Below are 23,982 nucleotides of genomic sequence, written 5' to 3'. Positions count from 1 at the left end.
ATTCATGCAATATAGTTGTTTCATATTTCAAGAAATATACATGCGTATTTTGACGTTTCATAACAATTTTGTCCATTTATTTTCATCTTAACTGCAATATAGTGCGACAAGCCTGAAGTTGGTAGTCGGTGAGAGCATTTTGCCCCATTGTATTCTCTTGCTGCCAAATTCAATTTCTTTTCTAATGAGACTATATGTCCTATATTTGACCAAATGTCCAGACCATTTGTAGATGTCATGTTTAGTGTTCTCCTTATAGTTAGACCCTGATTTACTTTTTCCATGTGAAAATAAATATATTTAGCGGCTGATGATAATTTGCTATAACCCTGTCAGTAGATTTGAAGGTTTTGATGGCACAGTCCCAGTGCTTTGAGATGCCTATTATAGGTGGGGTTGGAAAATAATGGCACATTAAAGAGGAATTTGAAATGGGATGTGATTTGCGGGGAACTGAGAAAATTGCTGATACAAGGTCTTGGAAATACCTTTGTTTTTTTTACATATGTGCGACAAGGCCTTTTTTACATATGCGTTAAAGATTCCTCTTGACTCTCCTTACTTTGCTGCTATGACTGGAAACACAGAGAGTTTTTAAATATACTTCCAATAAAGATGCGGTAGTTGTGGAACGACAGCATTTCCAAGGAAATTCCTGGTCTCACATCCCACCTGCAGCTTCAATGCACATGGTCTAGGAATAACTCTCAAAGATATGTATTAGATTTTCCTATAGATTTTAACTTCATTATCATTTGATAAATTATGCGCTAATTTGTTGTAAATTGCAATAAAATGTACATTATTTCACTACTGAGCAGTGACTGATATCAACATGTCATGTGATATATTTTAGTGTTAACTTGACCAGTGTAAAAATACACTTGTTAATAATCTGTACACTTTTTATTCCCCTGCAGATACTGATCCCCGGGTTTTAGAAAAACAAGAACTACAACAGCCAACCTACGTAGCTCTTAGTTATGTGAACAGGTAAGATTACTTTTTTTGTAAGAATGGTTTGTATCTTCTTGGAACATTCTTCTGAAGTGGATGTACACAGCTTCGTGAAACCATTATTTTAGATACTGTTGATTTTCCCTACATTTGAAATCTCAAACCTGACTGCTATATTTACCAACTTTTCCATGTTTGGTATGTTTGCGCAAGAGTGGAAAATTCATGTTGGTGAAAGTATAGTTCAGTAACAATTCACAAATAAAAAATTGAACACTTTTAATGCAGTCATCTCCTGGCATATTACCACCTTTGCTGCAAGGAAGATTGTCACTCCAGTGTAGGTGCAGAAGATTTGACAGAACCTGGGACAAATAAATCCCTGATTTATTGGTAGATGGAGATGGGAGTTAGCTGTTGGGAGGGTTGTCAGTAAGGGGCTGATGGGAATTTAATGCAGTAAACCAGACATGTCAACTTCACAAATAGTAACCTACCATTTGTTCTGAATTTCATTGTTAAATGTGGTGACCCATGAAGTACGAATTTGCCTTATTAATGTAATGTTATCAATTCATTTATGCATTTAATTTTTCATTGCAATATTAATTTAAAGTTTCAAAATTTGATGTAAAGGTATTTCCCACTCCATAGTCTTAAGAAAATTTGATCAGCAGCCCAAATGAAAAAATGTCTTTTTTGTAGGTATATCTTAATTGAAAGGTAATCTATAATAGGTACCAGCATCTTTTATGGATGCCATTCTAGAAATAGATGGAAGAATTTATTAAGACTTGGGGTACTTGAGCAACGAAGTGGCAAAAGGATTATCATCGGGCTTGCTCTCCATGCTGCATCACAAATACTCTGAATAAACCATTCAGTTTAGACATCAGAAGCACTTTAGAATCCTATTCTGTTGTTAGAATCACTTTTCATCATGCAGTCTTGCTCCCACTGTGTTGTTCTTTCATGGAATTTATTCTCACATAAACCGAATCATCAGATAATTGTCAACCTGACCATTCATAGTTGTAATGTGTCGTATGTTTAAAAAAATCATGGCATTTAGGTTCGCAGAAGCTCCATGCTGTTTTGTGTGCTTTCATCTCTCCTGTATAAGGAAGCTTGTGAAATAAATTGAAGAAATTAACTTATATTATTCCTACAATAGCTGGCTGTATTTTTGAAATGCATCCTAGAGTCATGGAGATAGGCCCTTTGGCACATTTGTCAATGCCGTCCTGGTCTTCTTAGTGAATGTTTAAATATATACAATTAATTTTTTTTAAAATTGAGAAGCCAGTTACACACATAACTTCATTCCATTCCAGTTTTGAGATGGGCAAAGTTACTGTTGGTAACTAATTTAATCAAAATACTGGTACTTTTGTTGTGCTCTCAAATCAAAGTGATTATACTACCAGAGATAAATAACATTCAATAATTCAGAAGCAACGTTGACTTGGTAACAGACAAATAGATACTAGAATACACAGGAACACCGAAGAAAAAAGTTGAATTACTTTATTTTATGACATAGCTTTGATTATCTGCATGATTTTATAGTCCTCAATGAGTCCCAAATTATAATGCCGACTTAATCACCTGCATGAATAATTGCATGGGAGCTATTCATCATGTGGCATCTTGGCCAAATGGCTCCTCTTTAGTTCTGGTTGGCTATTGAAGCGTGAAGGCAACTGAAGGAAAACAGAAACCTTTCTATCTAGCATTTTAATATGTTGACTTTTGACTGAGATCATCGATTTCAAATCAAGAGTAAGCTATAAACACCCATTTAAACTTATGAGGAAGGAATATAGATCTGCATTAACAAGGTTTGATTACAAGAAGACAACTCCATATGGAAGTCTACTGGTTACTGGGAGGGAACTGCCGGCGTTGAGTAATTGCAACAGAAATAAGACCTGGGCTTGCATAAAGCATTTGTAGCTCCAAGACGTGCAAGCAGCAGGTGTGGCATACCATAAAGTCCAGCAATAGAGCCTGATCTTGCTGATGCAATATTATGGAATCCAGTCGTATCAATAAAGATTCCGATTAGGAACCAAAGAAAAAGAAAGATTAAAGTAATATTTCAAGTAAGTTTAAATTAGTTATTTTTAATTTTAGTTTTGTTTAAAGATACAGCACGGAAACAGGCCCACCGAGTCCACGCCGACCAGTGATCCCCACACACTGTAACACTATCCAACACACACTAGGGACAATTTGGTCAGGGAGAATGGTCGGCGTGGACTGGTAGGGCCGGACAGGCCTGTTTCCATGCTCTAGTTGTTATATGGTTATATGGTTAATTTACAATTATACCAAGCCAATTAGCCTACAAACCTGTACGTCTTTGGAAAGTGGGAGAAAACCGGAGATCCCGGAGAAAACCCATGCAGGTCGAGGGAGAACATATAAACTCCACATAGAGGCAGCACTTGTGGTCAGGATCGAACCCGTGTCTCTGCCGATTTAAGGCAGCAACTCTACCGCTGCGCCTGCGTTTAATCCGTTTTAATTAATTGATTTTACTTATTTTTTTCTTTCCCCTTTAATTTACTTGCATAAATGTTAATAGATTTTAATGTCCCTGAATGTCAAAATCATTTATGGTCTTTTAACAGACTGCAAATCTCCACCTGCAGCTGTGCCTGTTGTCAGTGAAGGGCCAGTGTGATTGGTCCTCCACACCTGGTGCAGATGAGTGCCTCCGGGTAGTGGGCTAAGTTTAGGAAGATCTAGCCCAATAGCAGGGAGGACTTCCCATTTCCAAATGTTTGCTCCTTTTAAACACCAGCCTGTCTGCCAGTTCTTCTAATCATCTGCATCTAGCGACGGCCCAGTCTTGCTGAGAGTCAGCATTTTGCATGCATCCGGGTCAAAAAATAGCACCGAATATCACCCCAGCTTCTTCAACACAACAATGAATTACCCCAAGTGGATGTGTTCTCTCTGGGAGCAGTCATGAAACTGATGCACTCTCCATATTCCTAGACAGATGACCTGGTGTGATGTTACACAAATGAAAATTGGATTTGACTGTTAAGTGTGCAAGTAGCACATAATATTCAATAGTTCAATAGTCGTTGTCAAATATCAAATAGCAGGCAAATTATCATGAAAATCTGATAATTTTCATTTTCATGTGAATTAATTTTCTCAATTTTTTTTATTCTGTCTGTTTTGACCAGTTAAATGCCATTTTTTCACAGAGGTTCAAATATTTTAAGTTCAATACCCAACTTGTTCTAAGTTTGCATGTGTGCAGTTCACAACCTGTAATTAAAAACAATGATGGCCACATGAGGGAGCTCTTTTACTACGCATCTGAAAATCTTCCGACATAATTAGTCAAAAATACAAGCACACTGTAATTGCCTGATTACATGTATTGTTGTAATTATGGCATATGTTTTGGAATGGGAACGTAACCATGAGTGTAATGGAATATTTACTTTGTTTTTGTAATCTGTAGTCTTTCTAGTTCTCTGTTCATTAAAAATCTTGCCCTGTTTCTGCATTTTCTGAACAGTTGCACCCGGTATTTCATGGCAAAAAACAACATTGTCACATAACAAGAATCTGAGACAATTCTTAAGTGCTGTTGCGTGTAAGGCAGCCAGTAACACAGATGGTTTTGCTTATATACAGGCATTTTCACACCGTAGAATTTGAGTAAATTTGTAGATGGGACCAGCGGAAAAGGAAAATGCTGAAGCATTTTTAAAGCAACAATTCATGCATCCATTTCTTTTTGCCTAATTAAATTTTACCGCAGCGCTTACAATACTGGTTCTTTATCTATTTAGATTTCTACAGATGAAAATTGCAAACCTCGTTTCCTTACTACCGAGACACTGGTCCACTGCCAAAATATTTTTAACAACTAGACAACCTATTGTATTTTTTTATGAGCAATACTTAGGAGACGATAACTACAGACAGACACAATGTGCAACAAAGAATATACTGCACTTAGCAACGTACTTTGTTTTGCTTTTTTCCAACTTGGTAATAGAATTGAGAACATTAAGGTCTGTTCCCAAATCATGGGTTAAAAAGAGGATGTGTACAATTACTGGATGTAGGCTGGGAAATACATAGTAGAATGGGCTAATGAGTAGAAGATGGGGGAATCCAGCTTTTCAATGTGGTTGCAGTATATTCTATCACATGGAGGAGGAGCAAAGCTGTCAGTAAGTGAATGGGATTAGGAATGGAGAGCTCTTTATACGTTTGATGGGTCCAATTTTTACAAACCTGGAAACACCAGAAACTCCAGAAGAGTCCAGTATTCTCATGGGTTATATTTGATGATCAGAACCAAGTAAAAGAAAATAAGCCAAGAAATGGCAAGGTTGTGGCAGAAAATCTTGCACTTACAAGAAGTCGATTTTTGATTGTTTGATTGGTTCCACGCTGTTGCTTGCTGTAAGTCGAGTGAGAATAACTTTGAAAAACATGGATCATCTATGGAATTGCTGACAATAACTTGACTATGATAATGTTTGTAAATTAAAGAATAAATTTGTTTTTGTTCATAATGAAGAAGAAATAATAATTGACATTACATCACAACAATTATCTTTAGTTTCCAAAAAAAATGTTAATGTAGTGATTATTAGAAAATCTACAAAACATTTGATGACATTTCTGGAGGATGGAGTTAATAGCTTTTTATTAGTCCAGATTTTTCACACTCACATCTGCTTTGGCCAGAAGTATCATGTGAGATGTATATTCATGTAGTTGAACTGCAGGCTTCTTACCTTTGAAATCCTCAGAGCCATCTGGAAGGAGGGGGATGGCTGGGAGGTTGAGAGCCGAGAATGTGGAATTGCATTGGCAAAAGGAAGTGCAGTATTCCAAGGAAAAGCAAGAGTCATCAATCCTACCAGCTGCCAGACTTTATGGAAGCAAATCACTGAAGATTTTTTTGTTACAGAATTTTCCATACCAACCTTGCATCAATAATAATATCTACTATTAGACACCATTCTTGAATAGAGAGGATCAAATACTAATCCAAAGAAACAATACCTACGGAGTAACAATTTCCAGAGCGTTATACTCATTTGCCTGATCTGGTACTCATAAATTTGTAGGTAGACACGGAGTGCTGGGGTGGCTCCGTGGGTCAGGCAGCATCTCGGGAGAGAGAGAATGGGTGACGTTTCGGGTCGAGACCCTTCTTCAGACTGATGTCAAGGGAGGGGACGGGACAAAGATAGGATGTTTATTTTAATTTTTAAAAAGAGTTTCGAAGGATGAGAGGGGTTCTTATAGAAACATATAAAATTATAAAAGGACTGGACAAGCTAGATGCAGGAAAATGTTCCCAATGTTGGGGGAGTCCAGAACCAGGGGCCACAGTCTTAGAATAAAGGGGAGGCCATTTAAAACTGAGGTGAGAAAAAACCTTTTCACCCAGAGAGTTGTGAATTTGTGGAATTCTCTGCCACAGAGGGCAATGGAAACCAAATCACTGGATGGATTTAAGAGAGAGTTAGATAGAGCTCTAAGGGCTAGTGGAATCAAGGGATATGGGGAGAAGGCAGGCACGGGGTATTGATTGGGGAAGATCAGCCATGATCACAATGAATGGCGGTGCTGGCTCGAAGGGCCGAATAGCCTCCTCCTGCATCTATTTTCTATGTTTCTATGACTTTGAGCAAATTCTACCAATTCTGCATTTCTGCATTGTGGCCAAAATGCTAAACTGCTGAACAGTACAAACAAGTATGAGAATAGAAGGTAGACACAAAATGCTGGAGTAACTCAGCAGGACAGGCAGCATCTCGGGAGAGAATGAATGGGTGACATTTCAGATCGAGACCCTTCTTCAGACTGATGTCAGGGGAGTCGGCGGGATAGAGATAGAATGTAGTGGGAGAGGGACGATTGGGGACGATCAGCCATGATCACAATGAATGGCGGTGCTGGCTCGAAGGGCCGAATGGCCTCCTCCTGCACCTATTTTCTATGTTTCTATGTTTCTAAAACTCTAGAAATAAATACCTAGTTTTCCCATCTTTCTGCTCAAGATAATATTTTTTCCCCAGCCCTTCTCACTAATTCAAGACTTCCTATTTATGGTATTGCCAAAATAGTGTTTCTTTTAGAATCTAAGATGTAAGAACACTTCAAAGTGATGTAGACCCTCCAACCTGCACACTTTTCAATAACGTAGAAACAAAGAACTGCAGATGCTGGTTAATGCACAAGGACACAAAGTGCTGGAATAACACAGCAAGTCAGGCAGCATCCCTGGAGAACATGCATAGGTGACATTTCGGTTCGAAACCCTTCTTTAGACTGGAAAAGGATCTCGACCTGAACCTGAAACTCCTAACTACTTTCTGGCCTGTAGTATTTTGCCTGGAAAAATATTTCAAAGAAGCATACAGTGGAGTAGGAGGCCATTTGACTCATCACATCCTTTGAAAAAGCAATCCAGTTAGTCCCACATGCTGCTCTTTACCTCAAAGTTTTCCTTTCAACGTATATGTGCATGCTACATGTGCATGTTCAGGAAATGCATTCCATATCATCATCATAGTTTGCATTTTTAAAACAAAGTTCTCTTTCTCCACTGTGTTTTTCTGATTAACATCATTGTTTTTCCTGTGCACACTTACTTGCCTACAAATGAAAGCTGACATAATTTAAAACGATTCTATTAAAACCTCTTCAGTTTTCTTTGCCCTCAGAAGAGCACGGCATGCCTAGCCTCCACATAATTCAAATATCCCAATACTGGTAAATCCCTCCAACCTCTCCCAGACCGTGATAACCTGAAACCTATTCTTCATGGGAGTGGTTTTGGATCATAAATAGCAGAGACACATGGAGGATTTTGGCTGCAGGCAATGAAAGACATGATCCTAGGAGCAACATTTTGGGGAGCACCACAATAGAGGTAGCAAGTTTTTGGATAGAAATTGTAGAGCTGAACCGACAACTGTCAATGGTGGACTGATTGAAATAAGACCAAAATTGGAGTAATTAGCTGTGAGGCATATAATGTTAACAATTCTTTGATACCAATGAGCTGCTTGAGATATAAATTAGTGATTTTTGACATTGCTTCCAAAGTAAATCTCAGGTTTTAAAATATGTTTATGCTGCAAGAAACTGCACTGATCAGTACCACAAAAATATTTTTATCAATAACTTAATGTAGTTTGTTTTGTTGTGGCAATTCGGGTGTTTATTTCACATATTAGTTATATTTAAAATGTTTAACGATTCCTGCTAGACAGATATAGAGCAGAGAAGAAAGCATATCAGTGGTTTGTCAGTGTACCAGTGCTGCACATTCTCCCAATAAGCTGGTTTTCTCATCGTATTAATGTGCAAATTGTGAGGTTTTATTTTGCATTTCCCTTTGGTCTTTGTGTTATGAAATGAATTTTTTTTTGTTTTCATTTAGTCAGTAAATAAATAAGACAATGGTAACTTATTTTTTGGGAGTGGTATGTAAGATTTAAATAAATATACGTGGTAGACTACCTGGATTTTGGTGAACGTTGCCAAAAAAATCCATACTCTCCAGGGATGCTGCTTGACCTGTTGAGATACTCCAGCACTTTGTGTCCTTCCACCATTCAATAATGTTGTGACTGATCTGTTCTTGGCCTTAACTCCACTTTCCTGCCAGTCTCCCCAAATTTATGATTCACCTAAATTCTAAAAAAATATATTCTGCCTCGGCAATGATGAAAACGTAATGATTTACCCCAAACCTGCATCATCTGCATTTATGAGGAAGGAAAAACAAAATCAACAGGGGTACCTGAGTACAACATTGCCAAATCTTGTGCAACCTAACTATTTACTCCTTTTCTGTCTCATACATTAACTAAGCGCCTGTAAGTTGCTTCAGTAGCACACAGGTGTTATTATGGTTTCTGGTACCTGTGGTGTAGCAATGGGTTGCTGTGCTACAAAATTTGCTTTATAGTGTGCTACAGATGTAAAGTGTTTAAAGGAATAACAGCTGTTGCATCACTTACACAGTCTGGAGCAATTTTCTGCTGTTTCTCTCCGTTTTTATCCTTCAACTGGAATTCGTGATAGAGATTCATTGAACATCAAATGCACAAAATGCAAATGCAGATAGTGTTGGGCTATAAATATGTGTATGATGGAGGAAGCAGTTTAGGGAATTACATCTTCTTTTCTGTTCATGAAGTTGTAGCAGAAATGTGTAGTCACTGCTAAATAAGTATAATGCTACAAACTGGTGCTTCTTTGTTATTGCTATTGGTACATATGCCAGCATAACATGCATGCATGCATGCATACTACATATAGGTCAGGCAGTGCTCTTTCACACTCTTTTCTTTGTCTGTTGAAAGGTAAAGGTTGGCCAACCAACCCCAAAATGAGTTTTAAAGAATGCAGGTGTGGGTCCATGGTTGCTTGTTTGGTAAGTTAACTGTCATAGTTGTGTTAAGTTACAGTATCCATAAATCTTAGGAACAAATTATGGAGAACCATTACTGGAAACCTGATAGCTGGCCTCCTAACTACTTCCTGGCCTGTAGTATTTTGCCTGGAAAAATATTTCAAAGAAGCGTACAGTGGAGTAGGAGGCCATTTGGCTCATCGCATCCTTTGAAAAAGCAATCCAGTTAGTCCCACATGCTGCTCTTTACCTCAAAGTTTTCCTTTCAACGTATATGTGCATGCTACATGTGCATGTTCAGGAAATGCATTCCATATCATCATCATAGTTTGCATTTTTAAAACAAAGTTCTCTTTCTCCACTGTGTTTTTCTGATTAACATCATTTTTTTTCCTGTGCACACTTATTTGCCTACAAATGAAAGCTGACATAATTTAGAACGATTCTATTAAAAACTCTTCAGTTTTCTTTGCCCTCAGAAGAGCACAGCATGTCGAGCCTCCACATAATTCAAATATCCCAATACTGGTAAATCCCTCCAACCTCTCCCAGACCGTGATAACCTGAAACCTATTCTTCATGGGAGTGGTTTTGGATCATAAATAGCAGAGACACATGGAGGATTTTGGCTGCAGGCAATGAAAGACATGATCCTAGGAGCAACATTTTGGGGAGCACCACAATAGAGGTAGCAAGTTTTTGGATAGAAATTGTAGAGCTGAACCGACAACTGTCAATGGTGGACTGATTGAAATAAGACCAAAATTGGAGTAATTAGTTGTGAGGCATATAATGTTAACAATTCTTTGATACCAATGAGCTGCTTGAGATATAAATTAGTGATTTTTGACATTGCTTCCAATGTAAATCTCAGGTTTTTAAATATGTTTATGCTGCAAGAAACTGCACTGATCAGTACCACAAAAATATTGTTATCTATAACTTAATGTAGTTTGGTTTGTTGTGGTAATTCGGGTGTTTATTTCACATATTAGTTATATATAAAATGTTTAATGATTCCTGCTAGACAGATATAGAGCAGAGAAGAAAGCATATCAGTGGTTTGTCGGTGTACCAGTGCTGCACATTCTCCCAATAAGCTGGTTTTCTCATCATATTAATGTGCAAATTGTGAGGTTTTATTTTGCATTTCCCTTTGATCTTTGTGTTATGAAATTAATTTTTTTTGTATTCATTTAGTCAGTAAATAAATAAGACAATGGTAACTTCTTTTTTGGGAGTGGTATGTAAGATTTAATTAAATATACGTGGTAGACTACCTGGATTTTGGTGAATGTTGCCAAATAAATGGTTCTCATGAAATGTCATTGTCTCTTCCACTGCAGAAACTATCTGATCTCTTGAGTATTTTCTATTAAGATTTTACAGCATTCACATAGTTTGCTTAGATGGCTCTTGATTTGATTTTTGATTTTGAAGATAATATCAAGGTGTGGGGTACTTCAGATAAAGATGAACAAAGAAATAATATCAATTAATGGAAAAAAAATAATCTTTTACAATAATCCTTTCCTGATCAATGATTCTTTTGTTTTTTACTTATTTGATTTAAGGTTCATTTAAACTGGAAACATAAGCATTCAGCTTCTGAAGGAGACCTAAGAATTTTCATAACATTTTCAGTTGCCAACTTTTTTAAAATCTGAACTGAAGTAATTGCAAAGGAAAAACATTGGGTTGAGGTGGTAGGGGTGTGGTTTCCACCATGGTGCCTGTGGCTACGTGCCATTGAGAGTCCACAGAGTAATCCTAATAGCAGCTTAAATGCAATTTAAAGAATACTGCTCATTAACAATTTATAGTGAATAGAATACAAACAGCTGGAGATGCCCAGTGAAATATTGGTCCAAGGAAGGGTGTTTGAGGAGAATAATGGTGCCCTTAAGTTACAGAAGCCAAATTTCCATATTAGGAAGGTGTTATAGGCTGACACAGGCCGACAATCTAATTGTCCAGTGTTTGGCCACCTTTAACCTGCCGAAAGGAAGTGTGTGATGCTTTCCCACGGGTGAGTGTGAAAGGATCAAACTTCAGAGAATGAATACTGTGTACAGAATTACTGTCAAACCAAAATTCCAATGTCTTGGAGCAGCCTGTTCTGCTCGACAGGTAGATTACATAATAGGTTTAGGAGCAAGGAGGTCCTAGGGCCCTGGTGAGACTGCACCTATAGTATTGTGTGCAATTTTGGTCTCCTAATTTGAGGAAGGGCATTATTGCTATTGAAGAAGTGCAGCTTAGGTTCACCAGGTTAATTCCCGGGATTGCGGGACTGACACACGTATGATGAAAGAATGGGTCGACTGGGCCTGTATTTGTTGGAATTTAGAAGGATGAGAGGGGATCTTGTAGAAACATATAAAATTCTTAGAGGATTGGACAGGGTAGATGCAGGAAAAATATTCCCGATGTTGGGGGAGTCAGAACCAGGGGACACAGTTTAAGAATAAGGGGTAGGCCATTTTAGGATTGAGATGAGGAATAACCTTTTCAACCAGAGAGTTGTGAATCTGTGGAATTCTCTGCCACAGTGGAGGCCAATTCACTGGATGTTTTCAAGAGAGAGTTAGATTTAGGTCTTAGGGCTAAAGGAATCAAGGGATATGGGGAAAAAAGCCAGAACGGGGTACTGATTTTGGATGATCAGCCATGATCATATTGAATGGCGTGGCTGCCTCGAAGTGCCGAATGGCGTATTCCTGCACCTGTTTTCTATGTTCAACCATGATAGTAAACGGTTGACCCTTCTGCTCTCTCCACTCTCTCTACCCGCTATTCATATTCCCACCCTATGACACCTTTCTTCCTTGCTTTCCAACCTCCCCCATTTTCACCACACCATCTCTCCTTCTCCTTGCCACCTTACCTACTGCTGCTCTTTCTGCCCACGTCGCCTGTCCTGTCCCACCTCTACCCCGACTCCACCTCCCATTCAATTCACCACTCCAACTTTTACTCCTCTCTCTCGCTCTCTCACTGTCTTTCCTCTCTCTCTCTCTCTCTCTCTCTCTCTCTCTCTCTCTCTCTCTCTCTCTCTCTCTCTCTCTCTCTCTCTCTTCTCTCTCTCTCTCTCTCTCTCTCTCTCTCTCTCTCTCTCTCTCTCTCTCTCTCTCTCTCCTCTCTCTCTCTCTCTCCCTCCCTCCCTCCCTCTCTCTCTCTCTCTCTCTCTCTCTCTCTCTCTCTCTCTCTCTCTCTCTCTCTCTCTCTCTCTCTCTCTCCCCTCTCCCCTCTCCCCTCTCTCCTCTCTCCTCTCTCCTTTCTCCTCTCTCCTCTCTCCTCTCTCCTCTCTCTCTCTCCCTTCTCTTATGAACCTGTAAATTTCGACTAATTTTGCTTTGATTTATACCAACCATCTAACTCAGTAGTCTTTACTCAGGCAGGGTTTTTAAAAAAAAAATAGACCTTTTTTCATTTACAACTTGTATGGTAGTACATTAGTTCAGAGAAAATTATTTTGAAAGTTCTGCCTTTGAAATTAATTGCAGGGGAATGGAATTTTTTAATGAAAGAACAGGGTTGCAACTGAAGTCGTTTTTTAATATTGTCATTGTCATAATGCAAAATGTTACTAAAATATACTTTATTGTAACATGTAGTGATTGATAATCAATTTTTAAACTTAATTTTATCTAATGAATTTCAAGTATTCACCTTACATATAGTCTTGCAACTCAATTGCAGCAAATAAAGTGCAAAATATTTGACTTCTACATTTAAATTTTTTTCTAAATGTATTCTCAAATGAGTGTATTTGTTTCTTTGCAACTCCCTCCACATTAGATCCCATCAACTGAAACATTCTGTACAGATAACAATTATTAGGTGATATTGATGAGAAAGTTGCGTGATTCAATCTATTGTCAGCACATGCTATTTCTTACACTCAATTTGGAGAAGTATTTTGTTAAAGTCTTTAAAAGCATAAAACTGTTAGTAGTAATAGTTGCACGTCAATAAGTAAGAGATGAATGAGCTCTAAAATGTACTGAGGGAAAAGATTAAGTTTAGTATTTTCTACTGTAGCTGAACATGATTAGTATGCCTGTTTTAGCCAGACTCCACGTGTGGATATGGATTTGATTTATTTTCATAGAAAACACTAATGGCAACATTTATGATACCTCGGCTGCATTTTGTAGATCTGTCAGGAGATTAGACCATCTGAGGTATACATTTTGAATAAATGTTTAAGTAGAGTTTCAAATAACTGCCTGGCATAAAAATTCTGGATCTTGCACATCCCATTTATGACTCCATTTCCTGCCATGCATTCAGTGCCTAACATTTTAGGTTGGGGGTGTGCTGGGGACAGGGGAAGGGTGGGGGGTTGGAAATCAATTGTTGAGTCAATTTGATACCTCCACCAACCCCCCTTTTCTCTGCTATTAGATCTGTAATTGTTGAATCCATGACCTTTCCTGTTTCTCCTCCCAACTAACTAACCCCATCTCTAGCAAGCAAAATGTAATTGAGGATAAGTGAGAAAAGTGTTTTGTGGTGGCATTCATGCCATGTAGAACATATTAGATTTGGTGTTCAGTGGGAATAGGGGAAGGGTGGGGGTTGGAAACTGATGCTGAGTAGCAAATTTAAAGTGGCACATCGTTTAGAATATTAAGAACAGCATGTGGGGAAAAAAAAATGTTGTTATGTATTAGAACCTTTGGCTTCTAGCACAGCTCTACTTTTAGCATCAATTAATTAAAAAATAATCTTTTGATGTCAAAGGCATAAATGAAAGATCATAGTGTTTTAAAAAAATCCAAGCTTTGTATTGCTCCACTGTGTGGTTGAGAGGAAAACAAAGAGCAATGATGACTCAGCAAATTTGAGTTTCGGGTTAGTAAATCAACACGTGATTGTTGGTGGAGACCAGCACATCAATTAAAAAAGGATAGAATAACATTTGAAATGGAGGATGATGATAGGAGGGGTAAATGTAGTTACAGGGGATGAAATTTGAAAATTTTAATAGTTCTGTGAAATTCTGCATTATTAAGACAAAGCCCATTACATAATTTTGAGGTGCTGATGTTGAACAGTACTCCTATTGAGGCACAGAGTTACCTTAAGTATTTATTATGGTGAGAAATTGGAAAAGTTGCACAAAGGGAACAAAATTGTTTTTGTTTATGGGGATTTTCAGGAACTGTTTGATAAAAGTCCCACACAAAAAACAAAGTTGTGACTTCTGGAATTGAAGGGTCAGCAGCAGACAAGATAGAACATTGACATAAAGGCAGAAGGCAGAAAGTAGAGGTAAATAGATGGATTTCATACTGGAGAATGGATGAAAATGGTGTTCTCCAGGGGCTAGTGCTGGGACCATTACTTGCTGGTACAAATGAAAGAGTTGGATATGGGTGTTCAAGGTAAAACTTCCAAATGTTCTTACAACTCAAAAAATTGGAAGTGTGGTTAATAGTGAAGAGGATAGTAATAGACTTCAGATAGATGGGTAGCTGAATAGATACATTTTAATACACCATTTTGCAAAATTGATTCTGAAAAAAGGAGAGATAAAGAAAAAAAGGAACTATATTATCTGTGGGTCATACATCAGTGGTAGGGAAGATGCTGGGATTTATAATGAAGGATCTATTAACAAACCACGTTTAAAAGAATAATAGGTTTGGACAGAATCAACATGCATTTGTAAAGGCTAAATCATATCTGATTTAGCGTCAGAGATGTCCTCATTCTTCAGGAAATGGGGCTTCCCCTCTTCTACCCCGCAGCTCCGCTCTTGCTCCCCCTCCCCCCACTCGTAACAAGGACAGAATCCCCCTCGTTCTCACCTTCCACCCCACCAGCCAGCAGATCCAACAAATCATCCGCCAACATTTCCGTCACCTACAACGGGACCCCGCCACTGGCCATATCTTCCAATCCCCTCCCCTTTCTGCATTCCGCAGAGATCGTTCCCTCCGTAACTCCCTTGTCCACTCATCCCTTCTTACCCAAACCACCCCATCCCCGGGCACTTTCCCCTGCAACTGCACGAGATGCAACACCTGTCCCTTTACCTCCCCCCTCAACTCCATCCAAGGACCCAAAGAGTCTTTCCAGGTGAGACAAAGGTTCACCTGCACCTCCTCCAACCTCATCTATTGCATCCGCTGCTCCAGATGTCAACTTATTTACATCAGCGAAACCAAACGCAGGCTCAGCGATCGCTTCGCTCAACACCTGCGTTCGGTCCGCGTTGGCCAAACTGATCTCCCGGTGGCCGAGCACTTCAACTCCCCCAGCCATTCCCAGTCTGACCTTTCTGTCATGGGCCTCCTCCAGTACCATAGAACCACCGGAAATTGGAGGAACAGCACCTCATATTTCGCCTGGGCAGCTTGCAGCCCAGTGGTTTGAACATCGACTTCTCAAACTTTAGATAGTTCCTCTGTCCCTCTCTTCCCCTCCCCCTTCCCAGATCTCCCTCTATCTTCCTGTCTCCACCTATATCCTTCCTTTGTCCCACCCCCCTGACATCAGTCTGAAGAAGGGTCTCGACCCGAAACGTCACCCATTCCTTCTCTCCTGAGATGCTACCTGACCTGCTGAGTTACTCCAGCATTTTGTGAATAAATCATATCTGACTAATCTGTTGTGGGTTCATTGAGGATGTGACTTGTAGTGCAAAGAGATTTCCAGAAGGTTTTTGATAACATGTCACACAGGAGGTTGGTTCCAAGAAATTGGAGATAATGTGGATGGTAGTATCAGGATTGTTCCGAGTCAGCATGGACATTTGGATAGTAGTAACAGGATTGCTCCGAGTCAGCATGGATTTACGAAGGGGAAATCATGCTTGACTAATCTTCTGGAATTCTTTGAGGATGTAACCAGGAAAATTGACAGGGGAGAGCCGGTGGATGTGGTGTACCTTGACTTTCAGAAAGCCTTTGACAAGGTTCCACATAGGAGATTAGTGGGCAAAATTAGACACATGGTATTGGAGGTAGGGTACTGACATGGATAGAAAAGTGGTTGACAGACAGAAAGCAAAGAGTGGGGATAAATGGGTCCCTTTCAGAATGGCAGGCAGTAACTAGTGGGGTACCGCAAGGCTCGGTGCTGGGACCGCAGCTATTTACAATATACATTAATGACTTGGATGAAGGGATTAAAAGCACCATTAGCAAATTTGCAGATGATACAAAGCTGGGTGGTAGTGTGAACTGTGAGGAAGATGCTATGAGGTTGCAGGGTGACTTGGACAGGTTGGGTGAGTGGGCGGATGCAAGGCAGATGCAGTTTAATGTGGATAAGTGTGAGGTTATCCACTTTGGTGGTAAGAATAGGAAGGCAGAGTATTATCTGAATGGTGTCAAGTTAGGAAAAGGGGGCGTACAACGAGATCTGGGTGTCCTAGTGCATCAGTCACTGAAAGGAAGCATGCAGGTACAGCAGGCAGTGAAGAAAGCTAATGGAATGTTGGCCTTCATAACAAGAGGAGTTGAGTATAGGAGCAAAGAGGTCCTTCTGCAGTTGTACAGGGCCCTAGTGAGACCGCACCTGGAGTACTGTGTGCAGTTTTGGTCTCCGAATTTGAGGAAGGATATTCTTGCCATTGAGGGCGTGCAGCGTAGGTTTACTAGGTTAATTCCCGGAATGGCGGGACTGTCATATGTTGAAAGACTGGAGCGACTAGGCGTATACACTGGAATTTATGAGGATGAGAGGAGATCTTATCGAAACGTATAAGATTATTAAGGGGTTGGACATGTTAGAAGCAGGAAACATGTTTTGGTAGGACAAATCAAAATAGGACGTACAGGGTAAATGGTAGGGAATTGAGGAATGCAGTGGAACAGAGGGATCTGGGAATAACTGTGCATTGTTCCCTGAAGGTGGAATCTCATGTGGATAGGGTGGTGAAGAAGGCGTTTGGTATGCTTGCCTTTATAAATCAGAGCATCGAGTATAGAAGTTGGGATGTAATGTTGAAATTGTACAGGGCATTGGTGAGGCCGAATCTGGAGTATGGTGTGCAGTTCTGGTCGCCAAATTATAGGAAGGATGTCGACAAAATGGAGAGGGTACAGAGGAGATTTACTAGAATGTTGCCTGGGTTTCAGCACTTAGGCTACAGAGAGAGGTTGAATAGGTTGGGTCTTTATTCTTTGGAGCGTAGAAGGTTGAGGGGGGACTTGATAGAGGTTTTTAAAATTTTGAGAGGGACGGACAGAGTTGACGTGGGTAGGCTTTTCCCTTTGAGAGTGGGGAAGATTCCAACAAGGGGACATAGCTTCAGAATTGAGGGACAAAGGTTTAGGGGTAACATGAGGGGGAACTTCTTTACTCAGAGGGTTGTGGCTGTATGGAATGGGCTTCCGGTGGAAGTGGTGGAGGCTGGCTCGATTTTATTATTTAAGAGTAAATTGGATAGGTATATGGATAGGAGGGGATTGGAGGGTTATGGTCTGAGTGCAGGTAGATGAGACTAGGTCAGGGAGAATGGTCGGCGTGGACTGGTAGGGCCGGACAGGCCTGTTTCCATGCTGTAGTTATATGTTAATGTTGGGGGAGTCCAGAACAAGGGGCCACAGTTTAAGAATAAGGGGTAGGCCATTTAGAACTGAGATGAGGAAAAACTTTTTCAGTCAGAGAGTTGTGAATCTGTGGAATTCTCAGCCTCAGAAGGCAGTGGAGGCCAATTCTCTGAATGCATTCAAAAGAGAGCTAGATAGAGCTCTTAAGGATAGTGGAGTCAGGGGGTATGGGGAGAAGGCAGGAACGGGGTACTGATAACAGGTATAACAGAGCTTTATTTGTCGTTCGGTACCGAAGTACCGAACGAAACTACATAGCAGTCATAGAAAAAAAAAAGAACACAAGACACATAACCCCAACACAAACGTCCATCACAGTGACTCCAAACACCCCCTCACTGTGATGGAGGCAACAAAACTTCCCCTCTCTTCCCCACGCCCACGGACAGACAGCTCGTCCCCGACCGACCCGCACAGTCCCCGCACCGGGCGCTGAAACGTCTCGCGGCCGAACCGGGCGATGAAAGGCCCGCGACCAAGCCTTGCGCAGCTAAGTCCCGCAGCCGAGCCGCACCAGCGGTGAAAAGTCCCGCAGCCGAGCCGCACCGGGCGGTGTTAAGTCCCGCAGCCGAGCCGCACCGGGCGGTGTTAAGCCCCGCAGCCGAGCTGCACCGGGCGGTGTTAAGCCCCGCAGCCGAGCTGCACCGGGCGATGTAAAGTCCCGCAGCCGAGTTGCACCGGGCGGTGTTAAGCCCCGCAGCCGAGCTGCACCGGGCGATGTAAGTCCAGCGGCCAAGCCGCACCGGGATGTAAAGTCCAGCGGCCGAGCCGCACCGGGGGATGTTAGGCCCCGCAGCCGAGCCGCACCCCGCGCCGTGAGGAAGAGAAAAGTTCCCCACACCCACCCACCCACCCACACCCACCCCCCACACACCACCACCCCCTCCCACACATACACAACCAAAAAAAAATATATAAAAATCATCCCAACACCGACACTCAACAAAAAAAAGACGGACAGACTGCTAGTCAGCCGCTGCCGTTAGGCCATGATCACATTGAATGGCGGTGCTGGCTCGAAGGGCCGAATGGCCTCCTCCTGCACTTATTGTCTATTGTCCATTGTCTAATGTGATGATGAAGAATAAGAATTGATTATTGGGCAAAAAACAAACTGCTGAAGAAACTCAGCGGCTTTGAAGAAGGATCCTAACCAAAATGTCGTCTATCCATTTCTTCCACAGATGCTGCCTGACCTGCTGAGTTCCTCCAGCAGTTTGTCTTTTTGGTCCAGATTCCAGCAGCTGCAGATCCTATTCAGTTTGGCAAATTGTGGGCTACAGGAGTGATTGGTGTAGGGGCATGATCTAAATCAACAATTAGGCAGTGGATATAAAATGTCATATTTCCAAGTTTCCTAATGATACTAAACTAGGTGAGTATCAAGGAAAATGTAAAGATGCTATTAGTGGGGAGGGGGGTGGAGGTAGAGACGAGCAGAATGAGGGGCAAGAACATGGCAGATGGAAAGTAACATGAAAAAAATGAGATAATCAATTTTGATTCATCTAACTAAAAAGCAGATTGCTTGTTAAATGGTGATCGATTGAGCGATATTGATGTTCAAAGGGACCTGGGAATGCTTAATTACAAGTGGGACTGATGAGATTGCTCCACTAGGAGTTGGCATAAACGGCTAATTTTTGGCAACAAATAGCTAATTTTTCTCCTAAAACTATAAAAATATAATAGCTTTAAAAATTTCAATATACAATGGGAACAATATACATTGTTCATCGTGCTTTAGGTTTGTTTCTTATGTGAATTTTATATAGATAGTCATTTCTGAGAGCCATGCATATTGATTCATAGCAGTTATCTGCTTGAAATCTTAATATTAGTCAACCATTTTGGAATTTAAAACTCCTTTTTAATGTGTAAAAGGTTTTGTACGGTTATGCGGCTGTTGTATAAATCTACGGTCTCAGACGCAAAAACAAATCTGAGCTTGCATAGTTTAGCTGCAATAAAACTGCATATTTTCCGTCACTGATGCAAATAACTGACGTTAAATGTTTAGTTCAATTTTGTTTTTTTTCCTCATTACAGGAATTGATATTTTCTTGTGGTATGGTTGATACTCCTTTATTGTGATTTTTTACTCTGTTGACTGTGTCATGCAGAACAGAATTCACTTTTGGGTTGGTAAGTTTGTATTCGAGTGTTAACTGTTTTGTAAAGCAATGCTACTTTATATCTTATATATTAATAATTAATCAACAAAGCTTCCACCAAAACACAACTAAACAGTTTTTTGTAATGCTTTTAAAATTGATTTGTTGCTTTTATATAATGTAGTTGCAGTAGTTTTTATTACAATCTATATAACAAAAGTGATAACTTATAACTGTGACAGTTTATTAAAGTGGAAATAAAAACCTCCTGAAATTCTGGTTTTATTATTCAAAGAACAATAAGTATTTGATTGGTTGATGCAAAATTACATAGTGAAATGCTCCAGTTTAATTAAATTTAACAATAGTATGAGCATTTGTGACCAACTCTTCCCCATGGACCCACTAAAGTGCTTCATTCCCCATACAGTGTTGAGCTTAAACCATGGGACATGTTATTAGGCTGTGAAGCCAGAGTCTAAAAGAGCATCCGTTCCCATTGTTTAATCATATTAATACTTTCAGCTAACTGTGTTGTATTGTGCATTGTCACTTGGTCCCAAAAAAAGGCATAGCCATCAGACTTTATAAATTATGAGTGTAAACTAAATAGGTTATAATTTCACTTGCAGAATAGCATGAAATATATGAGTAAAACTACAGGAGATGTACCATAAATGTTTAAAAGCCTCAAAGAAAATGCCACTTAATCATAAAACAGCAAGGGAAAATAAGAGGTAAATTTATAGTCATAGGAATATTGTGAAGAAAGTTTTACAAGAGCTCCACATTCATGAAATTACTTGCCACTTTCGCACTTGTACGTAGGTAATTTGACCAGTCTTTGGAGCATTATGCTGCTATTTAGCAGTTGTAATTATACTGTCACAACTCTGCAACAACTAACCACCACCACTATTTGTGCTATTGCTTTTAATTGCTGGGTTAAGTGCAGTTTTTGATTATCTAAGAACTGACAATTGTATTTAATAAAATAATTACGGACAATGTTAAGGTTATAGAATTCAATCTGTCTTGCCAAGTATTTAACTGCTGAATAATCAATATTAATATGTTTAGTCATTGTGATTGATATAACCTCCACAAAAAACTAATTTTCTGTCACTTATGATTAACTATCCAAAAATAACCTCAACACTACATCAGCAAAGTGAACTATTTTGAGATTATTTGCCTGATAGTTCATTATCAAATTATAGTTGATTACAAATTTAGCTAAGGGAAATCTTACAGGAAAGGTATGTCTAGTTTAGAGCTGTTATAAATAAAGCACTTTGTTTTTGAGTACCACAAATCAATAATGTATTTTCTGATTTTGAGCATTTCTGCATTTTTGCTGTGCCATAAAATACTGATTTGTTTCCTTGGAATAGAAGCCTGAGGATTGGGAGGATTAAAAAACACAACAAAGAATGACCAAACACATTTGCAAAAGAAAGGAAAAAGAAGGTAATGAAGTAGGCATGCGTCTCACGGTCTGAGAAAAGAAATATTGTGGAAGGGAATAATGAGATGGTCGAGATGATGAACAAGTCTTCATAGTGGAAGTCCCAAAAAGTATTCCAGATATAGTGGAAAACAAAAGAACAGTGACAGTAAGAAAGTCAAAGTAATTTTTTTAAAATAATTAAGTACTGGAGAAACTAATGAGACTGAAGGCTGACCAGTCCCCTGGATCTATTGTCAGCATCTGGAGGTTAGGTTAGGCATCTGCAGAGATCATGGATGATTTGCAAGGAAGGAAATAATTGGAGTATGAGATAAAGCTAGCCAGAAACACACAACAGATAATGAGAGTCTCTATGTGCATTTAAAGAAGAAAAGATCTGGTTCTGTAGAGAACAAGTCTGGGGAATTAATAATGGAAAACATGGTAATAACAGTTGAATTAAACAAGTATTTTGCATTAATCTTCACTGTGGAAGATGCAGCTAACAGCCCAGAAACAGCTGTACATGAGAAGCTCAAAGGAAGGGAGAAACCTCCGGAAATTTCAAACACTGGGGAAGTGCTCAGCAGATTGTTGGAGCTGTGTATCTTAATGGACTTCATCCTGGGAGTTTGAAAGAAGTGACTGGAGAGATATTTAATGCATTAATTTTAATTTTCCAATATTATCTGTATTCAGCTAAGGTTCTTTGTATTAGAAGAAAACAACTTTAATTCTACCTCTCTCCTTTACTGGGAAAAAAATGCAGGAAACCACAGATCAGTTAGCATAATGCCTGTCATAAGGAAAATGTTAGAAACGATTATTCATGATATTAAAGTCAGACATAAACATCGAAGATAATCAGACAAAGTCAACATCGCTTTGTAAAAGGAAATTATGTTTGACTAGTTTAGTGGTCTTATCTGAAGAAGTAACGCGGTGGATAAAGAGGTACAGATGGATGTACTAAGATTTCCAGAAGGCAGCCATTTGACAAGGTGCTGCATCATAGGATATTGCTGTTAAGATGTATTAGATGTGGATAGAAGATCACCTGGCTAACGAAACAGAATCGACATAAAAGGGCTTTTCTGCTAATTGGAAGGTGCAATGAGTGGTGGGCAGCAGGGATTTTTGCTGGTTCTTCAACATTTAACAATTTGTACCAATGACCAAAGGTATGATTGGTAAATTTACTGATTACATAACTACAGAAAGGAAAGTAAGTTGTAAAGAGGACATGCAAAGAGGTTCTAGATATGTTATGTGAGTGGACAAAGTTTTAGAAAATAGAATATAATGTGGGAAGATCTGAAGTTTCCCTTTAGGCAAAAAAAACTTTAACCTAATTTGTGAGACTTGGTGGAACTCTGGACCGAACCCTTTCCTTCAAGCAACACAGGGTAAAGGTGAAGGGTAAAGTGAGGACGAGGAACAGCCTCAGCTCTCCTACGCAAGCTGGCAAACTCGTCATGGGGTACCAATGCATCCACACTGCGGTCATCTGCTCTTGCGCTGTGCCACGCTGCTGCAGAGTATGCTTGTCCTGTCTGGGGGAGATCATCTCATGCGAAGAAGGTTGATGCCATCCTTAATGCAGATGCATCACTGGCTGCCTAAAACCAGCAGATAGCTTGCATGTCTTGGCCAGTATTGCTCCATCAGGAATCCGCAGATCAGTTGCCGTTAGAACTGAACGTAGTAGGCATGTTGGGGACACCCGCCCTTCTTGTCACTCTCATCACCCAGCCCCAAACTGCCTGAAGTTGAGGAAGAGCTTCCTTCACACAGTCGAGTCACAGTCTCCTCAAGCAATCAGACTAGCCTTGAACTGATGTCCATGTCCTCACTCCTCCCCTCCTCCACTAGCCTGCTATGACAGGTAAACATTGTTTGCCATCACCTCCCTTGAGACGAGGATATGTGTTAGTGAGTGCAGTATCTTTCTATGCATCTGAATGATATGCTTCTCATGGTTGAATAGCTGGGAGTTTGAGAGTTATGGATATGGGGATTGGAATAATGTGTTTATGTTGGGGTTTATTAATTTAATTTAGTTTAGTTTGGTGATACAGTGTAGAAACAGGTTCTTCAGCCCATCGAGTCCATGCCAACCAGCGACCCATACACTAGTTCTATCCTACTCACTAGGGTCAATTTACAGAACCTAATCAACCTACAAACCTGCATGTCTTTGGAGCGTAGAAGGAAACCGGAGCACCCGGAGAAAACCCACGTGGTCAGAGGGAGGACATACAAACTCCGTATAGATAGCACTTGTAGTCAGGATCGAACCCGTCTCTCTGCCATGGTAAGGCAGCAACTTTACCGCTGCATCACTGTGCTGCCCTTGGTGTTACTGTTCGGTAGGAGTCTTGATATATAGTTGCAGGATGAAAGATGGGTAGCTTTGTGGAGTCGTGAGTGAGGCCATTGGTTCAGTTGTTGGAAGAGATGCTTTGGTGA

At 40.0% G+C, this 23,982-nt stretch overlaps 1 protein-coding gene across 2 annotated transcripts in view; it reads left to right on the top strand.

Annotated features, from left to right (window-relative positions):
- jazf1b (JAZF zinc finger 1b) overlaps nucleotides 1–23,982 on the top strand; it is a 193,524-nt gene that overhangs the window by 76,412 nt on the left and 93,130 nt on the right. For both annotated transcript variants that reach the window (XM_078420642.1, XM_078420651.1), the window contains one exon: nucleotides 921–993. In XM_078420642.1, the coding sequence (XP_078276768.1) occupies nucleotides 921–993 (73 nt within the window). The remainder of the gene's footprint in view (nucleotides 1–920; nucleotides 994–23,982) is intronic.

This window comes from Rhinoraja longicauda, chromosome 2 (genome assembly GCF_053455715.1).
Source record: "Rhinoraja longicauda isolate Sanriku21f chromosome 2, sRhiLon1.1, whole genome shotgun sequence".
In the NCBI taxonomy this organism is placed as follows: Eukaryota; Metazoa; Chordata; class Chondrichthyes; order Rajiformes; family Arhynchobatidae; genus Rhinoraja; species Rhinoraja longicauda.
Note: the sequence above shows the minus strand (reverse complement) of the source record. Positions and strands in the feature narration are given on the sequence as shown.